General features: G+C 43.8%; 1 protein-coding gene across 4 annotated transcripts in view; it reads right to left on the bottom strand.

The window, feature by feature from the left end:
• The window catches only part of upf1 (UPF1 RNA helicase and ATPase), a 75,152-nt gene extending 63,657 nt beyond the window's left edge, over positions 1–11,495 (bottom strand). For all 4 annotated transcript variants that reach the window (XM_060846489.1, XM_060846490.1, XM_060846491.1 and 1 more), the window contains exon 1: positions 11,090–11,495. In XM_060846489.1, the coding sequence (XP_060702472.1) occupies positions 11,090–11,260 (171 nt within the window). In that variant the 5' untranslated portion in view covers positions 11,261–11,495. The remainder of the gene's footprint in view (positions 1–11,089) is intronic.
• Positions 11,496–13,000: the final 1,505 nt, after the last annotated feature.

The following is a 13,000-nucleotide window of genomic DNA, read 5'->3' as shown; positions in this document are numbered from 1 at the left end:
ATCCACAATATTAATTTGGGAAACAAACTGGAATAGCCTCAAGGAAAGCAGCCAGAGAAACTATCAATCTGATGCCCACAGCAAAATTTTTAAACTAAAATGCTCAAAACTCACCTTGCCCTACCTGGTAATACACAGCAAAGTTTAGATACCCTATAAAGACCCTTCATATGCTAAGTACTGACCCTTGTATAGAGGTCAACTAATGAGCACAATTTGATATCATTACGCATATAATTCAAAGTGGTTTGCCTTTGGCATTCATATTCAGACAGAGCATGCACATGGAGAAAAGTTTACTTTAACTGTAACTTCCGTACAAAACATTTCCAATTAAAAATTATTGTATCTTTACAAACTTGATGATAGTATCCTTTTGGAAGAAAACAACTGGGTGGGGAAGGGGGAGGGGAGGGAAAAGAGGCGTGAGAGTAACTTTACATAAATGGCAGGGATTGATAGCAAAGGAAACAATGAAATGATACAGAACAGAAAGGGACCATTTAGCCCATCTTCTCCACACCAATACGAAGACAACTAGATGTTATTTTAATCCTTTCTTCCTTCAGATGAGCCCATAGCCATGCAGCTTATAGCATTTAAAGATGCAAAATACTGGAACTTGAAGTGTTTTAGAATCTCTGCCTCCATAACCAACTCAGGTAGCGAATTCCAGATACCCACCATCCTCTGCTTAAAAAGGTATTTCCTCACCACCCCTCTAATCCTTCTGCCATTTAGCTTGAATCTGTGACTGCTGGTTTTGAACACTCTGCCAAAAGAAACAGGCTCCTCCTGTCAACTACATCTCTACCCTTCATAATTTTGCATACCTCAATCATTTCAAACCTCACCTCTTCTCTTTCAAGGAAAACAACCCCAATCTTTCCAATCTCTCCTCATAACTGCAATTTGTCAACCCTGACAACATTCCAGAAATTTTCTCTGCACTCTCAACAGAGCAATTATGTCCTTCCTGTAATGCAATGACCAGAACTGCACACAATACTCAAGTAGTGGTCTCACCTGTGTCATATACAGTTCATCTGTCATTACTTTTGTATTCTGCCAATGAAGGATGGCATTCCATATGCCTTCTTTACAACCTTATTCTACCTTTACTGCTACCGTTAGGGACCTGTGCACTTGCACACTCCGATCTCTCACTTCATCTATCCCTCTCAGTATATTTGCATGTATTCCCTTTTACTGTTTAACCTCTAAATACATCACCTTACACTTACAGTTAAACTCAATCTGCCACTTTCTTGCCCACTCACTAACCCAACATTATCATTTTTGCGCTTATATCCATCCTCTACACAACCAATTTTTGCAAGTTTTCCAACTGTGCACTCCACATTCAAATGTAAAACAAACAGCAGGACTCCAAACACCAAGTCTTGCGGAATACCACTTGACACAGCTTTCCATTTGCAAGGGCAGACATTGACCATTACCCTTTGTTTCCTGTGATAGAGCAGACTTTGGATCCAATTCAACACATTGCCTGGTATCAATGGGCTTTTACTTTTTTGACCAGTTTGCCTTGTCAATTGCCTCACTAAAATCCATGTAAACAACATCCAATGCACTTCCAACAATCCTCCTTGTCACTTCCTCAAATAACTTAATTAAAATTTGTAAGGCATGACCTTCCCTTAAAGCCGTGCTGACTTTCCCTGACTAGTTCCATGCCTTTCTGACTGACAGTTTATCCAATCACTCAGAATCCCAACTGTGCACATAGAAGCCATTGATCCTAATTTGTCTGCACTAAACCTCCAAAGAACATCCTACCCAAAACCCGCCCCAACAACCCTGTATTTAACATGGCTAATCCACCGAACCTACACATATATGCACATCTTTGGACTGTGGGAGGAAATCCACTCAGACACAGGGAAAATGTGCAAATGCCACACGAACAGTCAAGGCTAGACTGGAAACCAAATCCCTGGCACTCTACTAATCACTATGATACCTCTATCGTTCAGGATTGACTCCCGCCAATTTGGCCTATAATTGGTTTCTTCATACCCATTTTAAACAACTTTAGATTAGATTACTTACCGTGTGGAAACAGGCCCTTTGGCCCAACAAAGTCCACACCGACCCGCCAAAGCGCAACCCATCCATACTCCTACATTTACCCCTTATCTAACACTACGGACAATTTAGCATGGCCAATTCACCTGACCCACACATCTTTGGACTGTAGGAGGAAACCGGAACACCCGGAGTAAACCCACGCAGACACGGGGAGAACGTGCAAACTCCACACAGTCAGTCGCCTGAGGCGGGAATTGAACCCAGGTCTCTGGCGCTGTGAGGCAGCAGAGCTAACCACTGTGCCACCGTGCCGCCCACACAACTTAGTCACATTTGCATTCCTTTAGTCTTTTGGCACCACACATAGGTAGAGTGAAGATTGAAAAATAATGCTCAGAGCACTTATTTTCCCCTGACATCCTTCAGCATCTTAGGGAACAATCCTTCCCACCCTGGCAACATATCCACTTTCAAAGGGTCCATCTCATCTAACACTTCCTCTCTCATTATGGCTATTTTGTCCAATATTTCCAACTCCTACTATATCCACATCACCCCTTTCCTGTGTGAACATGGAAACAAAAAATTCATTTCAAATTTTTCCCATTTCCTCTGCATCCTCACACAAGTTCCTTTCTTCCTCCGATAGGTCCCATGTTTTCCTTTACTACACCTGTGCTCTCTATTTCCTGGTCAAATATCCTTTATTTAGCTTGCCAACATTTTTTTCATTCCCTCAGTTTTTTTTGTCTACATGATCCCTGTTCTCCTCTAGGCTGTTTGTAGTGTGGGTTTTGTGCGACTATCAAAAGCTTTTTTTTCCTGTTTATTCTTTACCTGTATTTTTCTAGACCACTATGGGGGTGTAGATTTGGCCGTGTCATTCTTATTTTTGGAGGGAACATGTCTGTTTAATGCCCCAAAGATCACACTTTTTAAGCACCTCCCACTGGCTTATCACAGACTCATTCCATAGCCATTCAGTCCAGTCCACATCATCCAATCACTTTTCAATTTTGTAAAATTCAATTTTCCCCAGTAAAAAGCTTTTACTTATAATTTATCTCTGTCCTTTTCCACAATAATGCCAGATCTAACCAAACTATGGTCACTATCCCCAATATGACATCCATCGTCACTTTGCCTACTTGCCCATCTTCACTTCCCAAAACTAAATACAGAAATCTGTCTCCTTGTGTTGGGCTTGTCACACTCTTTTTGAAAAAAAAATTAAAAACTTTTGGAACAGTTCCTGAATTTTTCAATCTCACTGCCCCTCTCAATCTCATTGTCTGAAACCCAGTTGATGTTGGGTTAGTTAAAGCCTATTATTGCCCTCTTAAGAATCATACAGCACACTCCATGCCAACTATAATCTCAAACTAAACTAGCCTCACCTGCCTGCACTGGACCCATATCACTCCAAGCATTTTCAATCCATGTACTTATCTAGAGGTCTTTTAAACACTAACCATACCCACATTCACCACTTCCCCTGGGAGTTCATTCAACACACAAACCACTGAAAAAAATTACCCTACATGTCTTTTTTAAATCTCTCACCTTAAGAACATGCCCTTATTCCTACAAGCAGAAATGGGTACACACATATATTCTTCTAGCTCTTTGGGGACCTGTAGTACACTCTTTGTAACGTGATTACCTTTTTTATTTGCTAAGCTCAACTTATAAAGCCTCATTTGTTATCTTGTTTAGTGTATCATCACTTCTCACACCTGTAATTCATTCTTTAACCAATACTGCTACCCCGCTTCCTTTAAGTCGCCATGCCTGAAAACTCTATACTCAGGGATAATGAGCTGCTAATTCTGTGCCTTCTTTAGCCAGGTTTCTGTTATAGTGTGCTGCTATGTGTCTATCTATGCCCTTTGTTCATCTGTCTTGTTCATCCACTCCCTGCACTGAAGTATAAACAGCTCAACCCAGTCAATTTTCTTTACTGGACACATTTTAAGCCTTGTTTCTTTCGTCTTCCCAAGTCGCTGAAACGTGGAGGAACCAACACTGGACTGGGGTGGGCAAAGTTAAAAATCATACACCAGGTTATAGTCCAACAGGTATATTTGGAGGCACTGCTTCTTCATCAGGTGGCTGCTGAATACATCACTCACTGTTCTACCTCCTGTTTCCTGATCTGAATCTAACCCATCTGAATTGGACTCTACACCTTGGTTCCCATTCCACTGCCATACTAGTTAGAAGTCTCATGGAATGGCACAAGCCCCATCAAAGGTTTGTCCCAGCTTTGCCCAGGTGCAACTTGTTAGGTTTGCACATGTCCCATTTTCTCCAGAAATGGCCCCATTACCTCAAGAATCTAAATCCCCTCCCTGGTACATCATTTCAAAAGTTGTGTTTTCATCAGATCAACTCTCTTATTCTTGGTCTCACTAGCATGTGACACTGAGTAACCCTGACATTAATACATTTGAGGTCCCACCTTTTAATTTATCTCCTAACTTCTTAGTACCTGAAGGTGGCTGCACAGTTGGATAAAGTGGTCAAGAAGGCAGAGGTATGCTTGCCTTCATCAGATGGGGTATTGAGTATAAGAACTGACAGGTCATGTTAAAATTGTATAAGACTTTGGTTTGGCTGCTTTTAGAATACTGTGGACAGTTCCGGTCACCACATTACCAAAAGGATGTGGACGCTTTGGAGAGGATGCAGAGAAGGTTTACGAGGATGTTGCCTGGTATGGAAGGTGCTAGCTATGAAGAGAGGTTGATTAGGTTAGGATTGTTTTCATTAAAAAAAAAGACGATTGAGGGGGGACCTAATTGAGGTCTACAAAATCATGAAGGGTATAGACAGGGTGGATAGAGATAAGCTTTTTCTCAGGGTGAGGGATTCAATAATGATAGTTCACACGTTCAAGGTGAGAGGTGAAAAATTTAAGGGGGATACACGTGGAAAGTACTTTGTACAGAGGGTGATAGGTGCCTAGAATACGTTGCCAGCAGAGTTAGTAGAGGCAGGCACGGTTATTTAACATGAGTCTGGACAGGTGCATGAGTAGGTGGGGAGCAGAGGGATACAGATGCTTAGAAATTGGGCGATAAGTTTAGACAGTTGATTTGGACTGGCACAGGCTTGGAGGGCCAAAGGGCCTGTTTCTGGGGTGTAAACTTTCTTTGTTCTTACATTCAGCTTTCAGGTCCTCATCCCTTTGTTGTTGATACCTAGGTGCACCACAACCACTGGCTGCTCACCTTCCCAAACCAGGGCATCCTGCAACAGCTTTGTCACACCCCAGACCCTGGCACCAGGGAGGCAACATACCATCCTGGATTCACACCTGTGGTCAAAGCAGTGCCTACCTGCACCCCTTACCATTCAATCCCCATCACTTTAGCTCTGCTGATCATTTGCCTCCCATTCTTTGCAACAGAGCCACCGATGATACCACAAACTTGGCTGATGCTGCTTTCCCCAGAGGGAGCAACACCATCAACCCCCAACCCCCGAAACACAATCCAAAAACTGGTATATCTGTTTGAGAGGGGATGACCACAGGAACTCCGGCACTTCCTTCCTGAGCCTTTTACTTTGTCTGATGGTCACCTATTCCCTTTCTACCTGCATTGCGACCACTTCGCTAAATGCGCTGTCTACAACATTCTCAATATGATGATGCTCCACAGCAAGTCCACCTGCAGCTCCAGCCCCAAAATACAGTTAGCGAGAAGCTGCAGCCAGACAGACTTCTGGCACACTTAGTTGTCAGGGACAATGGGAACACCCCTGATTTCCCACATTGGTCTGAGGTTTCCTATCATGACTTCCCTCTGGAAGAAACTAGTTACTCCCTTTAAGAGAATTCAATTAAGTGACCTTCATTCACTTCAAACACTTATTTTAAAATCACTAGTCTCTACTTCAGTTAAAGTATCATGCTTTAAAATCTCTAAGAAAAATGCTCTGCAGGCATCATGTACCAACTGGCTGTTTACATTGAGACCATGACACTTCCTCACCTGCCCAAGCAAACAGTGAACACCATATTCAGTCTTTCAGCTTCACCTACTGTTTTTAACCAAATCTTTAAAGCACTCATTTAGCTAAGCAATATTCAGTGCAGCACAAGCTATAAATGATAGTTGACTTACCAATAAAAATTAAACAGACAGGGTAGTGAACCTACCTACTGCTAAGAGTTTACTCAACAGGACAATATGCAGCACATCTGTTATCATTCCATAATGGTAGCAGGTGACAACTAAAATGGAACTCTTTAAATCAGATTGCAAATACTTATAATGCACATCTGAAACCGTCCATTTTATATTTTAAACTTCAACTACTTACAAATATAAATGTTAAAATACCATTACTGTTGAATAAAAGCAGAATGGCCAGCTCAGGGAGGTCTCCTCAGATATTGAAGTTTTTGACTAACGATGAAAAACTGTTGTGACCTCACCGCATTGTTTACATGCAAAACTGACTAAATACACTATATTTTGAGTTTTTTAAAACCATATCTGGGTGTATTTTAAAATATCACTCCAGTAAAGAATCAGCTGCAGAAAAGGCAACAGCTCTGTTACATTCTAGTCCTTATACTTTACAGACTAAGATGAAAGTATTGGAAAAAGTGTGTTATGGAGATTCAATCTGCAGCATTGCTGAAAGAGCCATCAAATTAGTCCAACTCTCCTGTTCTTCATCCACAGTCCTATATATTTCACTTCCAAGTATATTCAATTCAGTTTTGAAAGTTCCTAACGTATTTGCTTCCATCATTTTTAGACAATACATTCAAGATAATTTGCACCACAATATTTTCATTTCCCTGTGGTTGTGCCTCAATTCTCTCAATCTTGGTACTGATCAGTTGCCATTGGATACAGTTTCCCCTTATTTATGCCACCAAAGTCGTCTTCATTATGAGCACTGACTAATTTTTCCCTTTATCCATCACAGGTACAATTCATTCTTTAGGTCCCTTTACATAATCAAAACCATTTGACTCACCAATTAAACACTAACGTCAAAGTAAATCATGCATCATTATGCTTGGGCTTAAAATCAATCAGCCTCACCACTGATATTCTCAAGTAAGAGAGTTGAGAATATCAGTGGTGAGGTTAATTGATTGGTTACCCTTCAGACTAGATGCTAAATAGAATCATTGGCCTTTTTTTCAACATTTTGCTATTGTTAAAAATCTTTGGTCCTATTTTACTTTTGAAACCTGTCTAATAACACATGTTAAAAGGTCCCATTTCGCAAACTGTTAAGACATTACAGCATTAAGCATATCTTGGCAAATATGCTCCCAAACATGCTTTCCTGAAGAAGGGCTCATGCCTGAAATGTCGATTCTCCTGCTCTTTGGATGCTGCCTGACCTGCTGCGCTTTTCCAGCAACACATTTTCAGCTCTCATGCTCCCAAATATACCTTGCCATCTAGTTTTTGGGGCTTGAAGGAAAGAGTTTATTTTAGTTATAAAAACAGAATGCTGGAGAAACACCAACAGGTCTGTCAATATCTGTGGAGAGAGAAACAGCGCTAATGTTGACTTCAACATAACTAACTTATGAGGAAGGAAGTTCCATACACACAAACTTAAAAAAAGTTCCATCCATATGAACAAAGATAGGGATGTGGAAGCCCTGATGCAATATTATTGAAGAATATCTTCTGCACAAATGTATTTAGTGAATAGGAATCCTATACACCGTTTGTGGGTTGTGTGTGATAGAAACAGCAAAGAAAATAATGTTTAGTTAGGTACTTAAACAGTGAAAGTAGAGAAATGAGTAACAAGTACACAGGATTCTTATCATACAGTTCAAAGTCAAACTTTAGGAGTTTAGCTTCACCAGTTTACAAGTATTTGAATTAAAAAAACAAGTTTTGAGTTTCGTTATTTTAAAAATATATACACTCTGTTCTACAGAGAAGAATTTATATCGTACAGAATACAAGTTAAACAGGAATTAAGATACTAAATGCTTGTGAAGTACACATCCTTGCAACACATCAGCCACATGGGAGCAACTGCGATATTTCAATAAAATATTCTGATTATTAAATGTCATTCAAAAGTGCTAATCAGTAACCAAAGAAAAAGTTACATTACAGCCTAGTTACACACTGACATCTTGGCTTGTAGAGATGAAAATATTGACACCTGGAATCAGTGAGTATACATTATTTCACTGAGGAATAGCTCAGGACAAGGTCTACAACCAGAGATTCAAGAAAATGTATAAAGCAAACCACCACTTTACACCATCAACACATTTATATCCATCGCATTTGCTGCAATGTTCACGAACAAATTCTACACCAATATGCTCTAAATTCAATATTTCTTACAATATTTCTCATTGAACTCCGAGTGTGCGTATCTGTGGAGCCACTTCACAAATCAGCAACAAGCTATTTTTCATCGCCTGTCCACTTTCTCTATTTCTCATTGGAAAAGCACAGATCAGGCAGCATCTGAAGCGCAGGAGAGTCGACAATTTGGGCATATGTCCTTCACCAGTAATGTGGGGGGGGTGGAGCCGAGAGATAAATAGGAGGGTGGAAATGGGGCTGGGGGGTGAAGGGGGAAGGTGGGGCTTGATTGTGATAGGTTGGTGGGGAGGGTGGACTCTCCAACATCTGCAGTCCTCCATTTCTCGGACAGTTAAGAATTTAGTAGCTTCAACTGACCAAACTTAACTGCTCAGTGACTCAAACTGCATTCTACAGAATGGGTGAATTGGCCACAGACATTCCACTTCTTTGATCCTGGGAATGAATCCAGCCTTTACAGATGGTGTGTCTGTTGGTTGCAATCATTGAACTCATGCATGATAACTGAACACAAACTGACAGCATCACTAAGAAGCCACAACTACTGGAGTAAAGGATCAAGAGATTCATATCTATGAGCAATGAGCAGTTTTAAAAAGTTTGTTCTAATTTCTATCACTAATATCCTTAACCTTGACCAACAGAGGTCACCAAAACCATGTCAACTAAGATCCACCACAGTATTGGAAAGGTATACAAACAAGCAAACTGCTTGAGCAGCATGGTGGCACAGTGGTGAACACTGCTGCCTCACAGCACCAGAGACCCGGGTTCGATTCCTGCCTCGGTCGACTGTGTGGAGTTTCCTCCGGGTGTGCTGGTTTCCTCCCACAACCCCCCTGCCAAAAAAATGTACAGGTTAGGTGAATTGGCCATGCTGAATTGCCCATAGTGTTAGGTGCAGGGGTAAATGTAGGGGAATGGGTGTGGGTGGGTGTGCTTCAGCGGGTCGGTGTGGACTTGTTGGGCCGAAGGGACTGTTTCCACACTGTAAGTAATCTAATCTACACACTCACAGCTGCAATGCCAGTCATTACCCTCTATCTTAAGAGTGTGGTTAAATGGGAGTCACAGTTATTTCAACATGTTATTTTTCTAATAAAATTAAATGTCTGAAAGGCATGACAGTACATCAGAATAACAAACAGCTTTCAATTCTTGCCTCAAATCTGAGCTCCTCATTTTCTACCCCAACATCATGCAGCATGGACAATGTTGTAGTACTGCGATACAATATTGAAATGGCACGATCATCATTTTCATATAATGATTGCTTAGCTTATTACACATGGTGTGGTGTTTTCACAAGCTTTGATAGACATATGACTGCTTCAAAATGAAGTTTTAAAAATTCTAAACACACCCAGAGCTAAAAGTTCACACAGCTGCCACCTCAGTTGTTTTTATCCTTGATATTTTGAGTATGTGGGGACTTGCTCTGAAGTCAGCAACTTCACAGGTTCCAATGGCCAAAATATCCAGACTGGAATTAAGTGACTCACCCACAAGTCCAATAATCCTTATAACTTAAGTCAAAATATCTAAATAGTCTTCCTACCTGCACACTATACAGCCCAATTTCAACTGTATCTGGATTATGCATTTCCTATTCTCTCCCAACACTGTAGAACAGTGATGCGCTAATACCCAAGGTAGGTCACTCAGAATCTTTACATGGAATTTTATTGCACTGCCGCTGATGCAATCAACTGTCATTTTTAAACATGAACAGATATTTTGTAAATTTCCAATCACTTACAAAATGGTGGCAGCCTGATAGCTGCTTTTGGGTGGTCAGGTGGAGGGTCTTCACTTCAACAAATTATCCTTGTACCAAAGCCTTGTGTTGTATACATCAATCAAAATAAACCATATGAGCAGGCAGCTGGAGTTCAGTTGAACTGGGGCTTATTTTTATGAAGTTGAGAGGAAGCAACAGGCAAACCAGAATGTGAAGAATCCCGGGTATTTTCGCACCAGCATCACACTTACAGATACATACAAAAATCGATCTAGCAGATCAGGGAGCTCCAACCTCACCCCCTTAAATTTTACAAATTCCTCTCTCACCAGCAGCCCCCGCTTCCATTCCTCTCAACACTTCAATAGCTCCTCGCTCCACAGATTCCCAGATCTAGAGCAGCTTCACTTGGCATTAAGTACCATCGGGGCACTGCACGGGGTGAGGAGAGCAGGGACGTATTGAGTCGTTTGGCAGTGGATGCGAAGGGTTGTAGGATGCGATGGTTTGTGGGAGTCGGGGGAGGGGGTCAGAGGGAGGGGGGATCGGGATGGGGGGGGATCGGGAGGAGGGTGGAAGGGGATCGGGGGAGGGGGTCAGAGGGAGGGAGGGGGTCAGAGGGAGGGGGGGGGTCAGAGGGAAGGGGGGTCGGAGGGGGAGGGAAGACACAGGAGGCGAGGTGAGGAATAGCATGACCGCCCCCGATCTCTCAACCCCCCCCCCTCTCCAAATCGGGCCTTTGAAGGCCCAGACGTCGCCACCTCTCGACTCCACTGCCGCTTCCTGCCCTCCATGTGGGTCCGAGCCCACAAACCTCACTGAAACGACGGCCAGGGGCTGCACTCAAAGTCCTCACGGAAAAACAGGCTCGGACCTGGGAAAAGGCCCGGGTTTAGGCCGCGCGACCTGGGACTGGCGTGGCTGGGGGGGGGGGGGGGAGAAGAGCCTCGTCACTCCTTACCTGGCCTTCGATGGGCCCTTGGCTCTGGCCCTGTGTTTGTGTCTGTGACGGTAAAGTGAAGTCGGTGAACTCGAACTCGGAGCCCTGCGTATCGGCCCCCAGCAGCTCGGCCTCCTCCGTGTCCAGGAAGGTGAGGGTCTGTGAGCTCGGCCCGTACGCGTCCACACTCATGGCGGCACGGCTCGGGAGCGCGCACTCGCCCCCCCGGCGCGATTCAAAACCCTAGAAACAACCGCTGCGCAGCGCGCGCCGGATGGGTGAGGAGAGGCGAAGCGAGGTCGGGGCCTTGGCTACGCGTACTCGGCGGGAAGCCGGGGAAAGAAAGGGCCGGTGGGCGCGGGTTCGGGAATCGATCGCTCGGTGGCGGCCACAGAAACCCAGCGAGAGCCGCAACTCCCCCGCAGCGCTGACGTAGTACACACTGCGTCGTGACGCACACTGAAACGTCATTGCGCCCGGGCATGTGGTGACGTCATCCCCAGCAAGAAGCGATGCCGTAACCCACAGGAGAGCGGCCTCGTGTGAGTGGGCGGGAGAAATCTACCCCCATAACTCCCACCGTCACCATTCCCACACTCATCTCAATATCCCCACATACATCATCAACCCCACCATCAATTTTATCACTACTTCACATTTAACCATTTCACAATCCCCATCCCTCCTCCTGAAATTCACTATCCAGCCCTCCATTACCATTAAACTCCTCACAGCCCACTAAACATCCATCCTCACAGTTACCCATAATACCACCCCACAACGTTCACTGCCACACTCACTCATGCCCTAATAACCCTCTCACAGGTCTACATCATTACCTATCACCAACACATTAACACGCCCCCCAACATCATCACCCGTCAAACACAACAAGCCCCCTATCATCCCACCCCTCACACGCACAATCTCTCACACTGTCAACCCCAGTCCCCTCAGATCCCCCATTAAAATATTCCACCTTTCCCAACCAACTTCACATTCACCAGTGCCCTCACATCGCCATGATCTGCACCCCTTCATACCCCACCAAACTCCACTAACTCACAACATTACCACCAACCTCTCAAACTCCACTCCATCACAACCCAACTCCCACAGACCCCTCACATCCCCTATCATCCCTCCTCCCAACTCCACCCATCCCCAATAACCCAGAATTATCAAACCACCTCTTCCCACCACTCAAATCTCTTACTCTAATTTCACCTTCACACCCCAACATGTCCCATGCCTCCAACCCCAAAGCTACCTCTTCTATTTCCCCCTTACACAGCCCAAGTCCTCTTTTCCATACCCAAGTCACCTACATGCCCACTTAGCTCAAACAGCCCACCCAAACCCCAATGTACTCCCAAACTAACATCCAAAATACACTCCTCATTCTATCACCCAACTCAGCCACAAATAGCTTTGCTCCCCCTCATTATCCCATATCCCAGTATCTTCCCCCACCCACCCACTTAACCTGATTCACCTAATCCACCCTGATAGCACTCACACCCTGGCACCCATCTGTGATCATAGTCATACAGTTTGGAAACAGACCCTTCAGTCCAACTCAGCAATGCCAACCAAGTTTCCCCAACTAAACTAGTCCCACTTGCCTGCATTTGGCCCATATCCCCAATATCATTCCTCTCTCACTTACTCCCTCAACGCCTCAGTCTCACCCATATGCTCACCACCCACCATAATACCTTCCATTCCGTCACCAGTGCAAAACTCACTCCTCTAACTTGTCAGTCCAGCCCCTCAATCTCACACTCACCACATCACCAAACATCCTCACTTACCCAACAAATAATCCTCTTTCCATCTGCATATTCAACCCTTCCCTTCTCTTTGTTCACCCACAATACCCCACCAATCCCACCCTTTAATGCTTCTCACCAACTGTCACCCTCACTATCA

Source organism: Hemiscyllium ocellatum, chromosome 28 (assembly GCF_020745735.1).
Source record: "Hemiscyllium ocellatum isolate sHemOce1 chromosome 28, sHemOce1.pat.X.cur, whole genome shotgun sequence".
Classification (NCBI taxonomy): domain Eukaryota; kingdom Metazoa; phylum Chordata; class Chondrichthyes; order Orectolobiformes; family Hemiscylliidae; genus Hemiscyllium; species Hemiscyllium ocellatum.
The sequence above is the reverse complement of the archived record's forward strand: the minus strand, read 5'-3'. Positions and strand labels throughout refer to the sequence as shown.